Source organism: Typopeltis vanoorti, chromosome 8 (genome assembly GCF_054136105.1).
Source record: "Typopeltis vanoorti isolate ZY-2024b chromosome 8, IOZ_Tvanoo_1.0, whole genome shotgun sequence".
Taxonomy (NCBI): Eukaryota; Metazoa; Arthropoda; class Arachnida; order Uropygi; family Thelyphonidae; genus Typopeltis; species Typopeltis vanoorti.
The window spans coordinates 138,574,804-138,597,511 of NC_143556.1; the positions used below are offsets into that span (position 1 = coordinate 138,574,804).

At 34.9% G+C, this 22,708-nt stretch overlaps 1 protein-coding gene across 1 annotated transcript in view; it reads left to right on the plus strand.

Moving 5' to 3' along the window:
- The window catches only part of LOC150104381 (TIP41-like protein), a 115,555-nt gene extending 93,482 nt beyond the window's left edge, over positions 1–22,073 (plus strand). Inside the window, exons 7-8 of the mRNA XM_090396965.1 lie at positions 11,303–11,365; positions 21,892–22,073. Coding sequence (XP_090253091.1) covers positions 11,303–11,365; positions 21,892–21,984 — 156 coding nt within the window. The 3' untranslated portion in view covers positions 21,985–22,073. The remainder of the gene's footprint in view (positions 1–11,302; positions 11,366–21,891) is intronic.
- Positions 22,074–22,708: the final 635 nt, after the last annotated feature.

The following is a 22,708-nucleotide window of genomic DNA, read 5'->3' on the forward strand; positions in this document are numbered from 1 at the left end:
CTTTTCTTCCACAATTCTTCTCAACCGTTTCTCAAGTATACTTGCATAGATCTTGCCAGGAACACTCAGTAGGGAAATACCTCTGTAATTCTCACATTCAGTTTTATTTCCCTTTTTATATATGGGTACTATGAGAGCTCTACTCCAATCATCGGGAATTCGTCCCTCTGTCCAGGCTTTCTGAACTATGCAGTGCAGCCACTGTAAGACTATTATACCACCATACTTCAGCATTTCTGGTCGAATATCATCTACTCCTGCTGCCTTTCCACATTTCAAGCCTTTGATGGCTTTTTCTACTTCAAGTATGGATATGTATTCCTGACTGCATGCCTGGTCAGTGTTTTTTTATCACTGTGCTGTCATCACTGCTTGTTTCATTTAGCAGTTTTTCAAAGTAATTACTCCATACTTCAAGGATATCTTTTTCTCCTGTTTTCATTTCACCTTTATCATCTCTAATTCCTTTTACAGCACTCTTTCCTCCATTCCTAAGCTTCTTCAACAACCTCCAGAATATTTTGCCACCTTCTTGATATTTATTTTCTATATTCTTGCCAAAGTACTCCCATGACTTTTGTTTAGCTAGTTTTACACACTGTTTAGCTTTCTTACATTTGTCTCTGTATTCTGTAAGAGTAAAAGCTGACTTATTTGCCAGGAACTTTTGATATGCTTTCTTCTTTTCCTTCACTGCCTCTTTAACTTCCTGTGTCCACCAGGGAGTTCTGATTTTTTTATCTTTGCACACAACCTCACCACATGCCTCTCTGGCAGAATCAATCAATGTTTCCTTCAGAGTTTTCCACTGAATCTCCAAGGTTTGATTCCTGTTCTCAAACTCTTTCATTTTCTTTTCAATAATATTTCTGTATTTTAGTCTACAGTTTACATCTGAGAGCTGCTCAACTTTTATTCCCTTTAAAACTTTCTTACATGTTATTCTTTTCAATATGAAATTCAATTTTATCCTGCTCAAGACTAAATAGTGATCACTTCCAATTTCAAATCCTCTGTACACTCTGGTGTCCTGCACCAGGGAGAAAACATCACTATCAACAATAACATAGTCAATGAGACTTTTCTTATTCCTAGCCTCTTCTCTCCATGTGAATTTGTGCACATTTTTATGTTGGAACATGGTGTTAGTAATAACCAGTCCATGTCCTGAGCAGAAATCCAACAGATATTTGCCATTATTATTAGCTTTGCTCTTTTCTCCAAATTTTCCCAAAATATTTTTGTATGTCTCACAATCATTTCCTACTCTACTATTTAGATCCCCAACAAGGACCAACTTTTCCTTTTTCATTGTGTCAGTTGCTTTTTCTAAAGCCTCAAAAAAATTCCTCCACTTCTACCTTAGTAGAACCTTCTGTGGGACCATAGGCACAAATAAGTCTCATTGTCCAGTTCCCCATTCTCATATTTGCCCACATTACTCTACTTGAGTCTGACTGCCATTCAAGAAGATTAGCCTCGTATTTTGTGTTGAATACTATGGCTACTCCTTCTTTTCCTTGATTGTTATTGCCTGAATATAACATTTTGTATTTATTGCTCAGAAAGATCTCACCAGTTTTGGTCTTTTTTGTTTCAGTCACCCCTATTATGTCGATCTGGTACTTATCTAATTCCTCAGCTAGCTCCATTTCTTTGCCATTCAGGCTTCTTACGTTGATAGTACCGATATTTAACTCTGGTGATGTTGAGTTGGGGTTTGTTTTCAGATTTGTTCCAGTAGCTGACTTTTCGCTGTTCGCCCTGGTTCCCTGGCGAAAACAACGGGGGCCTTGTTTAACCGGGCGACGCCCCAGCCAGCATGAAATTTTGTCATGTTGTACCATCATTTTTTATTTTGGTTTAACCAATAAGAATACAATTTGGTCGGCTAAATCCCAAATTGCCACCCCATCCTCGTTCGTTCAGTATCAAAGTAGATACCCAACAGGGTGCACCACGAGAAGGTGAGGATTGGACATTAGGTCAGAACCCCTGGTCGGTTCTCCGCATTCCTTTAAAGGCTATGTGGAGGTCTCCTCTCAGTTATACAGCTTTGACCCTTAAGCACCCCTAGACTAGCATAAAAATGTCTATACCATTAAAAAATTTTCCAACTCAACATATGTTATACTGCACAAGCAAGAGAAACAATTCGCTTTTTTTATCATTAAATACAGTAAACAGATTTTTAACATCTGTGAACTATATTTAGGAACAATTAGTGTAAGACAACTCAAACGACGCACTTAATGAAAAAACACTCTGCTCCCACAGGCTATGTTATGTGCAAGCGAACAGAATAGATGAAACATAGACACTTAATTAAACATGTTTGTCTTAACATCCACTTTCAAATTTTCAGTTCCAGAAAATATGTCTAACATCTGTTATCTGTTTGTAATACAGCTATTGGATGCAGAAGTGCTCAGTTTATGAAAAGCAAAATGAATATATGTATATATAACTTGAAATCAGTTAATCACATTTCAGATACTCGATGTCATCCAGACGATTGCATTGAAGTGTCTGGATGGAAATAAAGCATTTGTGAAAATGCAACAGTTCGACGTGGAAGTCACATACATATGCTAAAAGCTAGTACCCGCCAGGGAAGTGCAGACACCCAGGTTCAAATGAGATCTGTTAATATAATTTTAAATACGGAAAGCATAAAGGCCAAATGAACAATAGATAAAGCTAAAAGTCTTTAAATGTCTTAAAGAGGATCATACTCATGAAGCATATTTAAATTAAAAGACCACATTAATTCTATATAATTTCCTCGATTAACTGAATCTTCAGACTCATCATGACCTCGCAAAGTAAGCTCTTGCTTAGCCAAATAGCATACATTATCAATTAATCTTTTTAAAATGTCTCTGTTTTTCTTTAACTGTTCATTATGGCAGGCAACTTCAATTTTTTTCTTTGTCAATGAGAGTGTCAATTCTTTGTTTTTTAAACATCTTGAGATTTAAAATTGATTGAACACGTGATTGAGAGTGCAATTAAATGGTTAAGGTCAGAATATCCATGTTTATTCCAAACGCCTCTCTCTCTGGAGAATAATAAACAAGGCCAACAAAAAAGTCTTGACCGCACTTCACATCCAGTTAACCATTCTACTGTACTGTATTGTGAAATAGAAAAGTGTCTCATATACTCAGTTTTCGCATCTTTGTGCATGCGATGTAAATTTGGACGAGGAGGATGAGGCTTACCTCCTTCGAGTACAATCATAAATCCACAAAAGTTTTGGCAGAAAACAGGAATTCAGTAGATCATCAACACTGTTCCCCATTGTAAATATGGACAAAAAAAAGTTTTAAATTTATGGATAATTATATATTAAAAACTTGTCTATGTCTATATTATATATAAAAACTTGCCTACCACGTCAGTTCACACTTCACGTATGCAAAACAAATGAAACTCAGAAAACAAAAAAAGCAACTCATGACAAATGTCAACATTCAATTGGATTGGTTGACACAATAACCAATCACAGCTGCTAGGTGCTATTGTCTCTGAGCTCACCCAGCCTTGCCTTCTGAGTGGTTTAAAAATACTAGAACGCTTAGAATTTGACCTGCTGCACCCTCTTTACATCTTTTCATAAGGCTCAAAAGTGTATGTATTTTGAAAGCACACCCTGGCTATTAATGCGAATATGATGTAATGTTTAAGCATTGAAAAGTGCCCTCTTCAACAGAGCAATGAAGCATTAGTATATTGTGTTTGATTTTAGGAATCACACGAAGTCTGCAAACAATTTGGGGAGTCTTTAACTGGAATAAATGCAAAAATATAATATCAGTGATACTGATATTTTGTGGATGAGCACCGCACACTAGCACACCCGGAATATTCGCCCCTGGTGTGTGTGTGTGTGTGTGTGTGTTACGCGCAGATTATGAAATCGCACAATTCACGGAATGTGCAATATTTTTGCGCATTCCATGAACCGCAAAATGCTCTTGTACAGTTCGTGGAATCCTAAAATATCACTTTATTAAGTTAATAGTGATGAATCATCACATTATTGAAGCTGCAGATCCTGCAACTAACGCCAATGAGAAACTAACCTTAAAAAAAAAAAGAAGAAAGCAATTCTGATGTAATGTTGTACAAATTTACTGTAATTAAAACCTAATAGTCACATATTATATAAGCCTCAGGTCCTGCAACTCACACCAATGAGAAACTAACCTTACTAAATGTGACGAAAGGAATTCTGATGTAATGTTGTACAAATTTACTGTAACACTTGACTAATACTATTACAAAAAAAATTCTTAAAACACAGCAACTTGCAGCAACAACCAATAAGAAATGCTCTTCACCAGTTTATTACGAGTTTCTGCATATCATGTGCTGTTGCTGTTACTATGCACCCAATTCATGAAATGAGAAGAAAACATAATGCTCATTTCATGAATTGTGCAAAATTCTATACATTCCATGAACTGTACAAACGCATTATACAATTCATGGATTGTGTGATTTCATAATTTGTTCGTAATATATATTTGTCAATGTGGTATTAATTTTTTATCTTAGTCCAAATTAAGTGGTAATCACTTATTATTTCAAATCCCCTGTGTATGTGCTCTTGTGAACCTCTTCAAAGATATCATTATCAACACCACTAGCAGAAGACTTTTTTCTTGTGTTTTCTTTGTGCATTTATGTATGACTTCATGTTGTGCACAAATGTACATAACATGGTGCTAGTAATGACCAGTCCATGTCCTGAACATAAATCCAGCAGGTATTTAACATTACGAGGGTGGTCTGAAAAGTTCTTGGCCTAACAATTAAAAAACGAATTTATAATTTCAAAATTATTTTTATTTTTCAACATAATCCCACTTAAGACATACATTTATTCGAGCAATGCTCCAACACCGTTATCCCGTCCCTGTAGTGGTTCTCAGTAAGATCTGCAAAATACCCCTCTACAGCTGCAATCACCTCTTGATTCAAAGAAAAACGCTGGCAAGTGAGGAAGAGTTTGTGTTTGGAAGAGATAGAAGTCAGAGGGAGCCAAATCTGGGGAATAGGGTGAATGTTCCAACAATTCATAGTGCAGATCCCTTAATTTTCCAATTGCCAAAACACCTTTGTGGGCAGGTGCATTGTCCTGATGAAAGATGATTTTTTTTTCTTCTGCAAACCTGAGTCTTTCCTCATGAAATTTTTCATGTAGTCTGGTTAAAAGATCGGAATAATATTCCCCGATTATTGTTATTAATAAACAAAATGCCTTTAGCATCCCAAAACTCCGATGCCATGAACTTTCCTGCTGATGGAACCTCCTTTTTCTTCTTTGGCGCTGAACAACCAGATTCTGTTCACTGTTTTGACTGCTGTTTGGATTCTGGTGTTAATGGTGAATCCAAGTCTCATCCATAATAATAAATTGACACACAAAATCAGTTTTATTCTTGTTAAAATGCTCCAAGCACTGTTCAGAGATTTTCATACGAGTGCATTTTTGATCTGCTGTGAGCAAGTGTGGCATCCATCTTGCATAAAACTTTTTTCATTTGCAATTCTTCTTGCAAAATATATCCTATACGTTCTATTGAAATGCTTATAGTCTCAGCAATTTCATTCACTTTGACTCGCTGGTCATCCAATACCATATCATGCACTTGATCAATGATTACTGGTGTTGTTACACTTTTTGGACGTCCTTCACGTGGATCATCTTCAAGGTTGGTACAGCCCAGTTTAAACTTGGGAGCCCATTTCTTAATTGTTGAAAATAAAGGAGAAGAGTGCCCAAAAACTTTTATGAACTTTGAATGAATTTCTTTTGGCATTAAACCGTCTTTTACAAAGAATTTTATAACTGCACGATACTCAAGGGATACAGACAACACTTTTGCTTCAGCCAGCTGTATAAAATAAAGTACTTAATAGAATGACTTGCAATTTCACATGGATGCTTATGACAGATGTACCAACTTGGAAAAAAAAATCGTGCTGATAGTGTTGCCATGGCCGAGAACTTTTCAGACCACCCTCTTATTATTAGCTTTGCTCTTTTTCTCCACTTTCCTAAAACATTTCTTATGACTAGTATTCATTTTCTATTCCTCCTGTTTAGAGTCTTTAACAAGAACTTTTCCTTTTTTTTTTTTATATCATATGCCTTCTCAAAGGATAATTCAAAATTTCTTTACTTCCATACTAAAACCTTTACCTTTTTTGGAACTATAATCCTTGATTTAGACCGGCCTGGAGTTATATAATGTTGGAAAAGCTTCTGATGAAACAATGCAACTTTATGCCAGTAAGAGTTAGGCACCATCTAACTGAAGCTTCGAATGAAATTAGGTTTTTAGAGATAGTGTGTTAGCAGCATGTCATCCATCCTAAGAATGCTCATTCATTTTGTGGTCTTTACTGGCTATGATATTGTAGCAGTGGTATCTTTTTTTAAAAATTATTTTACTATGATTTATAGGGTTAAATAATGATGGTAAGCTAAAGACCAAATGATATGAGCAGTACACCTACTCATAGACTTAATAAGATTGATCCCAATATGAAACTGAATATTAGATGTTCGAGGTTGAAAGCTTATCACGTGACTTTAATCTGGACACAGTGGATGATTTTGATGATCCAAAGTCACTTCCAATATTTCCTTTTTGTTCATCAACAAATTAAATAAATTAAGTATCACTGTAATGATTAAAAGTTATTTTTTGACCAAATGAACTATGGAAAGGATTGACTTCAATTGGGTTTATATACATCAAATTTATTTGAAACTAAGTAAGAAATACCGACAAGTTTCACCAACTTAGCTGTGGCTTCTTCAGGGTAAAAAATAGATACAGAACAACTTAAACACTAAAACTGTTCATGAAGGAAAGAACCGAATACAATTGTTTTTTTTTACAAAAAACAGAAGAATGCGTACATCACATGCATGGAGCATGTATGATGTCAACTGTTGTTATTCAGGAATGTTCTGTAATTAGCAGCAAGATTTAATTCTGGCATGCTTAAAGATCTTATGAGGATCTTCCAAACATCAGGCAGAATTAATCCTTGGTTTCTATTTAGGTTGTGTTTAGAATGGATAACTGTTATGGCTTCTTTTATGATATGGGAGCGGAAATCTTCCTCTAAGTAGGGCATGGAGCTTTTGTCCCATTCTATGGTATGGAGAAATGAAGTGCTAACTGCGAATTATCTTCTCTGTTATTGTTTATATCTTCTATATGTTCTTTTTTTTTCTTATTTCCAAACTTCTAGAGGTCTTACCAATATAGTTTAATCCACACAAACAGGGAATGTTATAGATGCCGTCATGTTTGAAGAAAGCATGACTGTCTTTTGGAGATCTTAAGAATTGGCAGATAGTCTTTAAAGATTTAAAAGTCACTCGTATTCCATGTGGCTTGAGGAGCGTAGCAATCTTTTTGGAAACTGTCCCAGTATAAGGAATTGCGATGGTGGAATTATTACGTATTTCTTCAGATTGATTGTTGATTTTCTTACCAAGATCAACTCCTTCCATCACAAAATAAAATTCACCTTAGAACTTGAGGAGGACAAACAATTACCATTCCTGGACACTTTAGTTAAGAAACAAATAAACTGTTTCTTACCAAGATCAACTCCTTCCATCACAAAATAAACTTGCAATAAACTGTAAGGCTGATGTGGCCATCAGCCTTACAGTTTATTGCAAACTAACCAACACAGGTTGATACTTGCATTTCACATCTTTGCACCACATTTCCCAAAAACTAAGCATCGTACACATGCTAAAAAAATAGGGCCTCTCGCATCACTACAGAGGATAAAGATCTCAAAGATGAACTATCCCTAATATCAAAAAACCTTATAGACAACATAAAATTGATTCATAAGATCTGTGATCCCCCACAATGACAATCTCAAGAAATACATTACACTTCCACCATCGCAATTCCTTATACTGGGACAGTTTCCAAAAAGATTGCTACACTCCTCAAGCCACATAGAATACAAGTGACTTTTAAACCTTTAAAGACTATCCGCCAATTCTTAAGATCTTTGAAAGATAGTCATGCTTTCTTCAAATATGCCGGCGTCTATAACATCCCCTGTTCGTGCGGATTAAACTATATTGGTCAGACCTCTAGAAGTTTGAAAATCAGAAAAAAGAACACGTAGGAGATGTAAACAATAACAGAGAAGCATAGAGAAACACACACATAAGTTAGCACTTCATTTCTCTGACAAACCATACCATAGAATGGGACAAAAGCTCCATGCCCTACTTAGAGGAAGATTTCTGCTCCTGTATCATAAAAGAAGCCATAACAGTTATCTGTTTTAAACACAACCTAAATAGAAACCAAGGATTAATTCTGCCTGATATTTGGAAGACCCTCATAAGATCTTTAAGCATGCCAGAGTTAAATCTTGCTGCTGCTAATTACAGAACGTTCCTGCATAAAGTTGACATCATACACGCTCCATGCATGTGATGTACGCGTTCTTCTGTTTTTTATAAAAAATACAATTGTATTCGGTTCTTTCCTTCATGAACAGTTTTAGTGTTTAAGTTGTTCTTCATCAATTATTTTTTACCCTGAAGAAGCCAAACAGCTAAGTTGGCAAAACTTGTCAGTATTTCTTACTTAGTTTCAAATAAATTTGACCTATATAAAACCAATTGAAGTCAATCCTTTCCATAACTGTCACTATATTAGCGATGTGTATGCTTCAATTATTTCATCTCAAATTTCATGGTTATTAAGTAGTCTAATATATGTGTGTGTGTGTGTATGTATATATATATGTGATCAGTAGTTAAATTGACTCAGTGATTGGATACGTTCATCTTTTTTTGACTGACTTAAACCGAGAAATAGATAACTTAGCTATTTCTCAGTTTCAGTCAGTCAAAAACAGATGAATATATACACACACACACACACATGTATATAAAGCTGTTGTTTCCATGTTTTAAATTTATTTGTACCATTTACCTTGTATGTGTATTTTAAATTTCTCGTTTTTAGTGGTTAACATAATGAAACGATCTACTTCAGAGGCTGTTTTGGCTTACAGAAGTTTCAACTTAGTCTCGTGTCCTATTTCCCATATTTTAATTTACTCAGATCATCCTGTTTGAATGCCATTTATATTTCTGTTTGGTTTTGAATACAATAGCTACTCTTTCCTCTTTCTTTCCCTGATCTATTATTGTTTGGATATTACTTCTTATTGTTATTATTTTTCACTATCATTCTTGTTTTTTTTTAGTGACACCAGTTATGTAAAGTTGTACTTCTAATTGTTTGGTTAGTTTTATTATGATACTTAAGTTGATGGTGCATGTTCTAATTGAAACAATAATTGTTTTCTTTCTCTCTAACCACCTATTTCATCTCTTCAAACAGCTCCCTTACTTTTGACTTTGAATGTTATTTGAATGTTTAGAGACTAGTTGAAGTTCATCCTTGGTGAATGGTAATAAGGTGGACAGTTTTGGTGGGAGATGGGGAGAAGCACACACTGAAGTTTATTTTCTCCAGATTCTTAATATTGGTTCTGATATCAGTAATGAAAGATAATTGCAGGGGATTGGAGCTGTATGTTCAGTGTTTGAGTGACAAGGAGTTGGATTTCAACTACAGTGTGCCTATAACACATTTGATTTTCCAAGGATTAGAATCATTAAGCTGCTAATCTTTTGATGGTGTCCACTTTTTGTTGTAGATCATAAAGATTAGAGTTTTGACAAAAATGTTTGAGGAAGGTGACATGCAGAATCTAGTTGAATGTATCAATCAGTGAAGAATGGTGTATGAATACAGAACTGGATAGGGTGCCAGACAGAGAATGGGAGAGCAGAATGAGGACAGATAATGTGCCACTTTTTTCCATGGTGAAATTTAATGGATGAGGGAAGGTCATTGATTTATGTTAGAGAGGGAACCAGATATGGCAACATGGTTTATCCATGATAAAGAATTCAGACTGTATGAAGGAGAACAAGGAGTCTTCCATGTTTTCAAGATTGGCCAAGTAGAACAGGTGAGAGAAGGCTCCCTATGACTACTCACTATGCTTGTAGATTTTACTTTTCTAGGGGAAAAGGAGTGAAATTTTGTGATAATAACTGAAGGGTTTTAATCAACATATCATTTCTAAATTGATTGAATATCAAAGCTGAATGAGGGAAGATCATTGATTTATTCTGGGAAGGGAACCAGATATGGCAACATGGTTTATCCATGATAAAGAATTCAGAGTGAACGAAGAAGAACAGGGAGTCTTCCGTGTTTTTTAAGAATTTCCATATTTTGAGCTTTAAGCTTTTAACTTTTGTCAAAAAATCTGAATTTCAAATAAAAGAACAGGATGTGTATGACTGCTCAGGATGCACAAGGGACTTTGCGATACAATAAATGGGGAGAAACAGTGCACTTCAGTATGTCTCAGAGGAACATCTTCCTGTTGTATTTTAGGCCATAAAAGTGAGAGGGAGAAATAGATTCTACCAAAATAAGTTCTTAAATTTATGGTATCATAGTCCCAGCTGACAAATTCATCTAATAAGTTGAGCTTCTTGATTTAGCTTTGAATAGCATTCTGATCAGTCTTGGTAAGTAGTTACATCATGTAAGAGAAACAGCATTTTCTTGTTGTATTTAGTAGCATCAGTTACCATTACTGCTTTTCTTTTCTTTCTTTTATATATATAATTGTCAGATAGCTATTTCATCTCAAGGATTTTTTAAGGCATAAAATTTTGGAAGTAGATAAGTTGATTTTATAGAGCTGCTACTTTGAAAGATAATTTATTAGCTGGTTTCTTCACTTGGAAAACATGAGAGATTGTGTTTAATGTTGTAGAGTGAGTCCAGATAAGGAATGTTTTTAGGAAAACTGTTGAAAAATCATGCGTGTGGAAAGCACATCCATTCAAAGGATATTTTTCTATAGCTAACAGCTCTGGATATCTGTTTACTTCTGCTGAAATTATTGTTCTCTGCATAGTCCACAAGTCAAATTGTAGCATTTGTTTATTATTTTACTGCAATATTGGTTTAATACTTCATATTTTTGTTTTTACCTCTATTGAAAACAGACTACTGGTCCTTCACTGCAGGTACTGGAGCTATGCACCATATTCATTTATTGTTTGACTTTACCATGTGTGTTTTGTATATTTAAGAAAGTCTAAAACTAAATAAAATTTGTTCCTAATTTTAATTTTATTTGAATATTCTGAGTATGAATTAATTAGAATGCTTATGATTATTAATTATTTTTCTAGTCAGACTGCAACTTTTTTTTAAGAGAATTTACAAGCAGAGAAAGCAAAATTTGTGATCTAAAGGTAAATTTTTACGAACGTTTTCCCTTCCTTATGAATAACTATAAATCTTAATGTATTATTATTACTGCTACTACTAAATATTAATAGTGGTACTGAATTTGAGTGAATTACCATTCATTATTTTCAGATTTTATAGCAACATTACATTAGCATTATTATGATTATGATTATGATATTTTAGTCACAATACAGTAGTGACAGAGAATATAACATATCTATTATCCCATTTTTATGCAGCATGACCATATAGAAAAGTAACAATTATCATAACAAAAATATCGACATAAATTTGTAAGTGGAGATTGCAATCCAAAAATAGTATCTCATACCTGTAGTGACATCTATGCTGCACAGTTGACTGCTGTTTAATCCTGTGTGAAGTAGCATCCAGAGCATGCCATTCCTAACGTGCCATAAATGGAAGAAGACAACAGTGCTGCATAAAAATGACTTTAGGCGTGAGAGACTAATTTTAGAATCAGCATCAGCTAAGAAGCACTACCCTAAATTAAGTATAACATTAATTTGCCTATCTGAAAGAATCATTCTAAGACCACATTTAGCTTGGTTGTTCATCTGGCTCCAAGAGAGACTCCTTGACAGGATTACTTCTCATTTACTGTTTCAATGTTCTCTAATTGAGTTCTTTGTGTCTTGTCACATTTTGAACTTGTGCTCTGAAGATGTTGGTTTGAAATCCAGAAATATTAGTAATTCTTCAATAAATTAGTTATTTTCAAAAAATTGTGTGTTTTGTCTGGTGCTGTTTATACCATAAAGCACTATTACAAATATATTATTATGTTTTGTCTTTGTTTCTGTTTAATCCTTTCTTTTTGCATTCTGAATTCATTTCATTGAATGCAAACATCTTACACAGTGAAAGAAAAATTTAACATATAGAAATGAATATGAATTATTGTTAATGGAACATTGAACGGTTACTTTTCTTATGCAGCACATTTTATATCATGTCAGTTGTTTCTGCTTTGCATTGTTTGTGGGAGTGCTGGAATAGTTGAGATACTACATATCTGATTAAGGATTTCTGCACATTACACAGAATTAAGCTTTGATTCTTAAAGTTCCATGTTGAGCACATGAAGTCACTTTTTTATTCTTCAAAACAGTCCCAAAGAAATCTTTTTCTGAATAAGACATCGTAGTTGTGTGTTAGTTTTCACTATTATTGTTTGTTTTCTAGCGTTTAAGTGTTTCAAGGTATGCTAGAATTCCTCTCCCTTAACCTTACTCAACTCCGTTCAAAAATAGTTAGAAGTACCTACAAACACAGTAATTTATCTATCCTTGACCCCTCTGCTACTATAATCTGCCTTAGCTAAATCCTATCCCTTCGATGGCCGTTCCTTCGGTTGGTTATGAGTGCAAAGCTCAGCAGACAAAGAGTCTGTCTTGAGCTAGAGTCAAGCCTCTTTGAATGCAAATTCTGGAATTAACTCCCTTTCAGAATTAAGAAAAATTTGTTTGATAACGCTGCGCCATCTTATTTCCTATTCAAGAGAAATCTCATTGTTTTGGAGTTAACTGTTTTATGATTCTAGAATCTGACAAACAGCAATCCCAATTACAAATCCTTAACAAACTTATTCTACATGCAGTCATAGCCAATCCCCCCCCCCCCCGCATTTGAATTCATACAGGTTTTGATTTTAGTGAGTGGTGCATTGATTTTAGAGATCAGGCAACTTTATAAGGTAAAGAAAACATGAATGTTTATTCATTCTTTAGCTTGTTGTACATTTATCAAAAGTTCACTTAACTAAACTGAATTGCACTTGCACGTAACAATTATTAACTAGACAAAATAGAACTACAATCAATACAACACATTAAGAGACAATATCAAATTTAAATTATCCTGCTTCTACTCATGTAACAAAATTAAACTTGCGATTATCTCATTCATCTAAGACTAACAGACAATGGCATACCTCAACAATTCAAACTCAAACTCTACTACTATGCACTTTTAGAGTTACAGTAATTTATTGATAAGTTAAGTACTAGAGTCCTATTACTAATTATCAAGTCCTATCACATAATATATCAGCACTTTTCTGCACTTCAGCTTAGTTCAGAGCACAATGGAACTAGAAAGATTTTACATTACAGACCATCTGGTTCGTGCTGGTATCTTCTCCCAATCAGTCCTTTGTGAGCACGTGGCTTGTTACCTCATTCTACGGCCTGTTGTCTTCGGATATGACTCTCTAGTGACTACGTTCACAAATCCCCCTCTTGCTGATGTGAGCGAGACTGCTTTGCCTGGACAGGTCCTCATGTTTCGGCATGACACTTCGGTTCTCGCTGACTGTCTAGCTGTACCATACCTGGACTGGACTGCTACCTGGTCACTTAGCCACCACTGACCATCGTCCTTCCTGACCGCTCGTGTCACTTCTACCAGTACCCGAAAGCCAAAGGGGAATGAAGAGAAAAAACACCTCGAGCCCGCACCGCTAAGCTTCATACCTCCACGTTTCTGCTCTTCCCCTACGTCACTGATTCCGCTCGGCACCTAAGCCCCTTGCACTCGGTACTATCTTCTCGATATCTTCTCCACGTGGATGTCTCGCGTGCACCTCGGACCTCGCGACTGCCTCGGGTTATGTCTTTAAGCCGATTACTTCGATGTGAACTTCGATCTAACATTTTCTATTCTAATATAATTCTCACAAAAATCTGATTCCTTTCGGTTATACGTAGGACAGTTAACAATATAGCAAAACAGAGGAATTTAGAAAACAAAGGACTAATACGTTATTTACAATTTCATTTATACCTATATACAATACTTTAGGAAAATTTAATTGTATCCTAGTTAAATCCTGAATGAAATGTTTTATGACAATTTAAACCTTTCATTCAAGATTTAACATTGTGGAACCAGTCTATGAAATGATTAGCTGATGTAACATTTTTTCTTCTCTTTTAAGAACCACGTCAGTTTCAAAATTGCCAAACTAGCTAATTGTCATCCTCTTTCATTCCATCTGTTTCTATTCATTGTCATGGACTTCCTCTCACAATTTTTCCTAAGATTATATAAGATTAGTGATGCATGTTGACCAAGTGCCTTCTTTCTTCTTAACCACTTGCCAACATGCATGACTGGTGTGCTATAAGATTTGCAACTCTTGTGTAAGAGGTGAATAGAAGTTGGGGAAAAATAGTCCAAATGAAATAGCCATTCAGTCAGAACTGTTGAAATTAATTGTAATTCTCACAAAATTGGCATTTGTGTCTTTCTACTACTAATTTTTTTCCATAAGGGATCTGCAGCAGTACATCCCTTATGGAAAGGTTTCTTCTTGCTAATACACAAGATGAATACGTATGATTAGATTCACATTCTAGTGAACATCACTATAACAAACTGATGCATTATAATGAACTACAAAAATTTCATTGTCTGAGACCTGTGAAACGACTGCTATTTTATGCTTATTACTATTACGAACATCAAAAGCTAGTCACCTTTATGATAGTGATAGAACTGAATTTCCTTCCATATGACATCACAGTCAGTAGAGATTTTACACTGATAACAGAACACAAAAGGAAATCGCCAGAAATAAAGGAAAATATGAAAAATAAAACAAAGGAAAATATGAAAAATAAAACAAAGGAAAATATGAAAAATAAAACAAAGGAAATTGTAGAAAATGCTTTAAGGAAATCATTGTAAGGAAAATAATAAAAGAAATTGCAATAAACACAGGAAATTATGGAAAACCATATCTAAAGCAGAAAACAGCAACAGGAAGTACAAATAACATAATCATTATCATCAAATTCCTGCCATGTACCCTCAAGGGGTGTACAGGATATGATAGTACTACATGAAAAAAATTACAACATTACTGACTTCCTATCTACAATTTTCCTCCAAATCAGTATGTTACTTCTCAAGACACCAATATTATCAGATTTTATATTTCTATTGTCTAAAGCACTTTGTACTGTATCAATCCACCTATATCTTGGTCTTCCTCTGGGTCGTTTTGCTGCCAGCCTTGCAGAGAACACTTGTTTTTCTTATCTTTCTTCACCCATTCTGTTTAAGGTGACCATACCACCTGAGATTAGCTCTGCTATTGCATTCCTGGATGCTGACAATGTCAAGTTCTTTCCTAATATCCTTGTTTTTAATATGATATTGCCATTGATGCCATCAGTTCACACCTCTAATCTTTCTCAGGACTCTCATATCTGCGGTCTCTAGTCTTTGGTCAAGTGTTTTACTTCTGACCCAGCTCTCAGATCCATAAGTTAAATCTGGTTTGAACACTGTCTTGTGTACAGCTAATTTAGTGTTCAGACTAATTTCTCTCTTGTTCCATATGAATTTATTCACTTGACTTCCCACCATACCAGTTTTGCTGATTCTGTTGTCTATTTCTATATTAAATTTACCATCTTCACTAAAAATTGTGCCTAAGTAGCTGAAATGTTTTACTTATTCCACAAGGTCTCCATTCACAACACAGTTGAAATTTTCAATGATTCTGCCTATTTTCATTGTCTTTGTCTTTTTATTGCTGACCTTCATACCATATCTATTACAACGGTTATTCAATTTAGTCAGAGAATCTTGCAGACTTGTAGCAGATTTATTTAGAAGTATAACATCATTCCCATAAAGCAAAGAGCTGACATTAACATCTCCAATTTTAATATCATGTTTAATACCACTTTCCTTCATATTGTGATCCATATAGATAATGAATAACAGAGGGGATAATGTACATCCTTGTCTCACACCAGATTTAACATTAAACCATCTTCCTGTACTTCTTTCAATTCTAACTGCTGACTTACAACTCAAATAAAGACTAAGTATTGCTTGATATAATGCCCCATTGACACCATATAACTGCAGCGTATTGAATAGCTTCTCTCTTGGCACCTTGTCATATGCCTTTTCCAAATCGACAAAACTTAAATACAGATCTTTGTTATATTCCCATGTTTTCTCGACCATTTGTCGTAAAGTGAAGATCTGATCCTGACAGCCTCTATTTGGCCTGAATCCAGCTTGTTCTTCACCCAGCTTTTCTTCCACAATTCTTCTCAATCGTTTCTCAAGTATACTTACATAGATCTTGCCAGGAACTCTTAGTAGGGAAATATCTCTGTAATTCTCACATTAGTTTTATTTCCCTTTTTATATATGGGTACTATGAGAGCAATACTCCAATCATCAGGAATTCATCCCTGTGTCCAGGCTTTCTGAACTATGCAGTGCAGCCACTGTAAGACTTTTATACCACCATACTTCAGCATTTCTGGTCGAATATCATCTACTCCTGCTGCCTTTCCACATTTTAAGCCTTTGATGGCTTTTTCTACTTCAAGTATGGATATGTATTCCTGACTGCATGCCTGGTCAGTGTTTTCTACCACTGTGCTGTCATCACTGCTTGTTTCATTTAGCAGTTTTTCAAATAATTACTACATACTTCAAGGATATCTTTTTCTTCCGTTTTCATGTCACCTTTATCATCTCTAACTCCTTTCACAGCACTCTTTCCTCCTTTCCTAAGCTTCTTCAACAACCTCCAGAATATTTTGCCACCTTCTTGATATTTATTTTCTATATTCTTTCCAAAGTCCTCCCATGACTTTTGTTTAGCTAGTTTTACAGAGTGTTTAGCATTCTTCCATTTGTCTCTGTATTCTCTAAGAGCACAAGCTGACTTATTTGCCAGGAACTTTTGATATGCTTTCTTCTTTTCTTTCGCTGCCTCTTTAACTTCCTGTGCCTACCATGGAGTTCTAATTTTTCTATACTTTCAGACAACTTCACCACATGCCTCTCTAGCTGAATCAATCAGGGATTTCTTCAAGGCTTGCCACTGAATCGCCAAGGATTGATTCCCGTTCTCAAACTCTTTCATTTTTTCTTTAATAATCTTTGTGTATTTTAGTCTACAGTTCACATCTGAGAGCTGCTCAACTTTTATTCGCTTTAAAACTTTCTTACATGTTATTCTTTTCAATATGAAATTCAATTTTATCCTGCTCAAGACTAAATAGTGATCACTTCCAATTTCAAATACTCTGTACACTCTGATGTCCTGCACCAGGGAGAAAACATCACTATCAACAATAACATAGTCAATGAGATTTTTCTTATTCCTTGCCTCTTCTTCTCTCCATGCGAATTTGTGCACATTTTTATGTTGCAACATGGTATTAGTAATAACCAGTCCATGTCCTGAGCAGAAATCCAACAAATATTTGCCATTATTATTAGCTTTCCTCTTTTCTCCAAATTTTCCCAAGATATTTTTGTATGTCTCACAATCATTTCCTACTCTGCTGTTTAGATCCCCAACAAGGACCAACTTTTCCTTTTTCATTGTGTCAGTTGCTTTTTCTAAAGCTTCAAAAAATTCCTGCACTTCTACCTTAGTAGAACCTTCTGTGGGACCATAAGCACAAATAAGTCTTTGTCCAGTTCCCTATTCTCATATTTGTCCACATTACTGTACTTGAGACTGACTGCCATTCAAGAAGATTAGCCTCATATTTTGTGTTGAATACTATGGCTACTCCTTCTTTTCCTTGATTATCATTGCCTGAATATAACATTTTATATTTATTGCTCAGAAAGATCTCACCAGTTGTCTTTTTTGTTTCAGTCACCCCTATTATGTCGATCTGGTACTTATCTAATTCCTCAGCTAGCTCCATTTTTTTGCCATTCAGGCTTCTTATGTTGATAGTACTGATCTTTAACTCTGATGATGTTGAGTTGGGGTTTGTTTTTAGATTTGTTCCAGTAGCTGACTTTTCGCTGTTCGCCCTGCTTCCCTGGCGAAAACAACAGGGTCCTTGTTTAACCAGGCGACGCCCCAGCCAGAGAAATTTTGTCATGTTGTACCATCATTTTTTATTTTGATTTAATCAATAAGAATACAATTTGGTCGGCTAAATCCCAAATTGCCAGCCCATCTTCGTTCGTTCAGTATCCAAAGGTGCACCACGAGAAGGTGAGGATTGGACATTAGGTCAGAAGTCCTGGACAATCCAAAATTGATGTTTCGATTTTGCAATGTTACATTAGCTTATTATTGTCACTTGCCTGAAATTGTAATGAACTAAATATATGAAGACTTACCATTAAAATCAAAAATGAGTTAAAGAACTCAATTTTCAACCAGAAATTCAGTAGAGATTTTAACTTTATGGATAAAGAATCGTTCAAACACAAAATGAGGTTCTTTAATTTACATTTCTAAGAGAATGGTATTCATTTATGCATCGTTGGGTTCCAGTTTGGAGTTGGGGCTAGATTACTTATTTTAATTCAAGCAGCTGTTATTCAATCTCTAGATCAAGCTCTTCCTTTGTGTCCTTGCCCCTCTTCTTACATGTAATATGAATGATACACTTAGAAGGCATGCAAACGTATTATATGGACCCAGAACTTATCGCTGTACTGGAAAGTACAGCAATAAATTGGTTCCCCGAGGCTAGCCAGTAGCTAGTATATTGGAGTAGACTTAATGATACTGCATTAGAATGCTTCTTTAGCAGGCTGGCAAATGATTTTGTTACCAAGTATTCTGCCATGCCTGAAGGGAATCTGTCAGTAACAAGCATGTCCTGACTGTATCCACACCAGGGGAAAGCACTTGAGGACACATTAGGATTTGGAGACTGAATGCTACCTGTACAAGAGACTGTTTAGGAATGTTTCACCTCTCACTGTATGTCCCCACTTCACATTTTTTCATCACCAAGTGTAAAAAACATCTGGAAGATATAGATCTGTACTGTAGATCAGAAAAAAATTCTCACAAAAAGCATTACCAAAAAAAAGGAAAAAAAAAAACTTCCACATCTGCTTGACCATCATTTATGGCCTTAACACAAACATGAACGATGTTCACTGCTGTTTGTTTCACCTAAACCAAACAAACCTGTTTTTTCTTACAAACCCTCAGATGATGACTTTAACAACTACTGTTCTCATGTTTACAGAAAAGTATGAGGAACACTAAGTCAGAATAACAGGACTTGTGTATTTTAAGAGCTGTGACATCTAAATGTTTAACTGTCTCTAGATGCCTATAGGAAACCATCCCACACTAGTAGATACCATCATGCCAGTTTTGAATTCTCAACACCTTAAAAAGCAAGCTCTTACATATCATAAAAGGTATGCATTTAAAAGAGAAAAATGGATTTAATCTTCTCTTCAAACATTTCCTGCAAAATGGTTATAAAAGTTATGAAAAGTTTTTTGAGAAACTTGTTGTGTACAGCTACCAGATTTGGATATAAAGGTTACATCTCCTTTCCTTGAATTTGTGCTGCCTCCTTACATACAGATGGTAATAAAAAAAATAAAAAATTAATATGAAATCTGTTTTCAGCTCAAATCCTTCAGAATTTTGTAAGGTCCCAAAAAAAAAAACTATTTCATTTCAAAAACAGTGGTATATATAGAGGATCTTTTGCTCATGCAGCAAAATCTACTTTGCTGAATAGGTCTCAAATCTGAAAAAAAAAAAATAAATAAAAACTTTAACAAGATCAATCACCAAAGGATAAATCATGCTGTACAATCCACATCTCCACAGAAAACACCATGACATGAAGTGGTCATTTCATTTTATGCCCTAATGGAAGGTAACCTGGCAATATGGGCTTCAAAATATTCCAGTGAAGTTATGCACCTTCATGATATCCTAAATAGAAGGTGAAACACTCATGTTTCACCTTCTATTTTAGGATTCCGTTTGACTCAGCTTGATTATGCAGCATATCAGACTTTCATTCTGTTAACAACCATTTAAAAGCTGTGTAATAATTGCTAAAATGCTGTTCTTTCCATCACATGCATGCAGTTGTCAGGCTTGAATCACTTATGGTTCAAATTTTTTTTTACCATACTTTGTTGCATTCATTCACTGTTTATCACTCTTCAGATTTAATAAGTACTCTGATCTCCCTTGATTCCTTATATTGAAACTTGAGTTTCTGTAATCTAGATAGCTGAACAGTAAAACTTCTTCCTTGGAGAATTTCTCAAACTCTTTCTTCTCTGATTCAATGGATCAAACTGGAAGAGATGCTAAGTGTCTGCTATTAGCAATCATTCATACACAAATTGCCCATCTGTTCACCAAAACAATAGATGATCCTTACCACACTTCTAAATATACAGTACTTATCAGTACTCCTCTTGATTACTGTAAACTATTCTATGGAATATTCTTTTATACCACCATTCTTGGTATTATGTTTGGTATTACTGTGCAACAGTTCAAAGTTAGTTGACCCCATGATTTCTACTCTTTCTCTCTATATTCTAATTACTGTTTCCACTCTTCAAATCTGAATATGTACTCTGAGAGAATACCTACCTGAAATGTTCATTGCTGGAATGAGAACTTTTTATCTCCCCCCCACACACACACCAAAAAAAAAAAAAAAAAAAAAATATTATCTAAAGCTTAGTTATCTAACAGCATACCAAACAATCCAAAAAGGGGAAAAATTCAGTATATCTCAGCACTAGCTTGTGACAAAACTCTATCAGTTACTTAGCCTGCTCTGTAGTCACAACTACTGTAAATTAAAAAAAATGGCAACAAATTAAAATCCAGCTTTGAAAGAGCAAAATGCACAAAACTTGCTTCCTGCTCAAATAGCAGTCAGGCCTTTTAGTCCCTTGCCAAGGCTGCTATTACAACTTCTGTTGGCCATGTTTACACCTCTTATGCTTATACTGATGTCATCAGGACATGACTCAGAAATAAGGCTGACCTCCTGGTATCATTCTTCTGCTTTAGATCTTCTATAAACAACCATGACAAATCATCTCCTGATTGCAGTAGAGCTTACTGCATGCACCATCTTTTGCCAAAAGACATAGTGAGAATCTAATAGCTTGGATACCAACATCCTAATGTTATTCTTCCAATCTTGTATTAGCTCTGCAGTATTTCATATGCATTTTTGAGACATACAAGAGACAAAAACTATGCTCTTTAACAGCCCCCACCTGGGATAACAGTACTAATAGATGGCAGTGAATAATTTCACTGTGTGATCCCTACACCTGCTAATATGTATTCGTTATATACAGCCTAATGCACTGTTTGGCGCTTGTCCTACAGAAACACTTTAATCTTGTTTCTTTTAGTGGTAGGGATACTAATTTTTGTATTGGTGACAGCCACACATAAAGGATATCTTCTACAGGTCATTAAAAAATAGAGGTGAGTGAGGAGAAGGGAAAGAGGAAGGGGAAAAATTATCCAAATATGATTTTCTCTACTTTTCTGAAAACCAACTGAACCAGTAAGGAAGGCTGTGTATTGTACTTCTTGTTTTTCTGATCTGAATACTGTTTTCAACGATAAAAATATCACCAGTATCATTGTGATTTTACATATTCGATACATTATAGTTTCTTTTTCTACTGTTTTACTCAATGTTAATTTCTGTATTCTATTTGTGCAATAACTTTGTTATTAAATTTTTAGGTTCCTATTACAGTGCTGGCTGATCCAGCAGAACTTTGCCACCATCTCCCTGTTTTAAATACATCCTATGAAAAATTGGATTTTCCATCTTGAAGGCATATATTTGTTTTGTATATAATAATGATATTCTCATCAAATTATGTGTAGACATTTTTTATGTACTTATCATTATTTGTATATCTTCATAATACTGTAAATATATATATATATAAAACTTGTTGTTGAAATGATATCTCTGTATATTAGCACGTTAGTTAGTATTTTTAATTACATAAATTATTATTGCCAACCTGGTTAGCTACGTGTATAGCTTTTCCATTTTCCAACCAACACCTTTGGTTCAAATCCCACTGTGGCATGGATGCTTATGAAAGTCTTTGTGGTAGATGATTTTTGTTATCTGGTAAGTAGACCATCATCTTACTTATTGGAAGCCTGATAGCACTGTCTTTGGACTCTAGAGGAATTTAGTAGTGTGTGGGTAGATCCTTAGTCCACTCTGCACTACTAAATGTGCAATAGGAAACAAGTGTTTAGGCTTGGTACTGGTTTATATTCATGTTATGCTTTAATGGAATAATAACTGCACAGAGAAATAATTAAACGGGCTTAATTGTTTCAATATTTCACCTGTCATTTTAACATTAAATAATACAATTTTAATATTGTATTCCTGAAGATGTCTCTGTGACTGAGATGAAATATTGAAATGATTAAACCTGTTAACTGAAAAAAAGAGCGAAAAGGCTTCACTTCGGCGATGCAAAATTATTCAAATTAAGTGGATATTGAATCTAACATTATTTCAAAGCCGAAT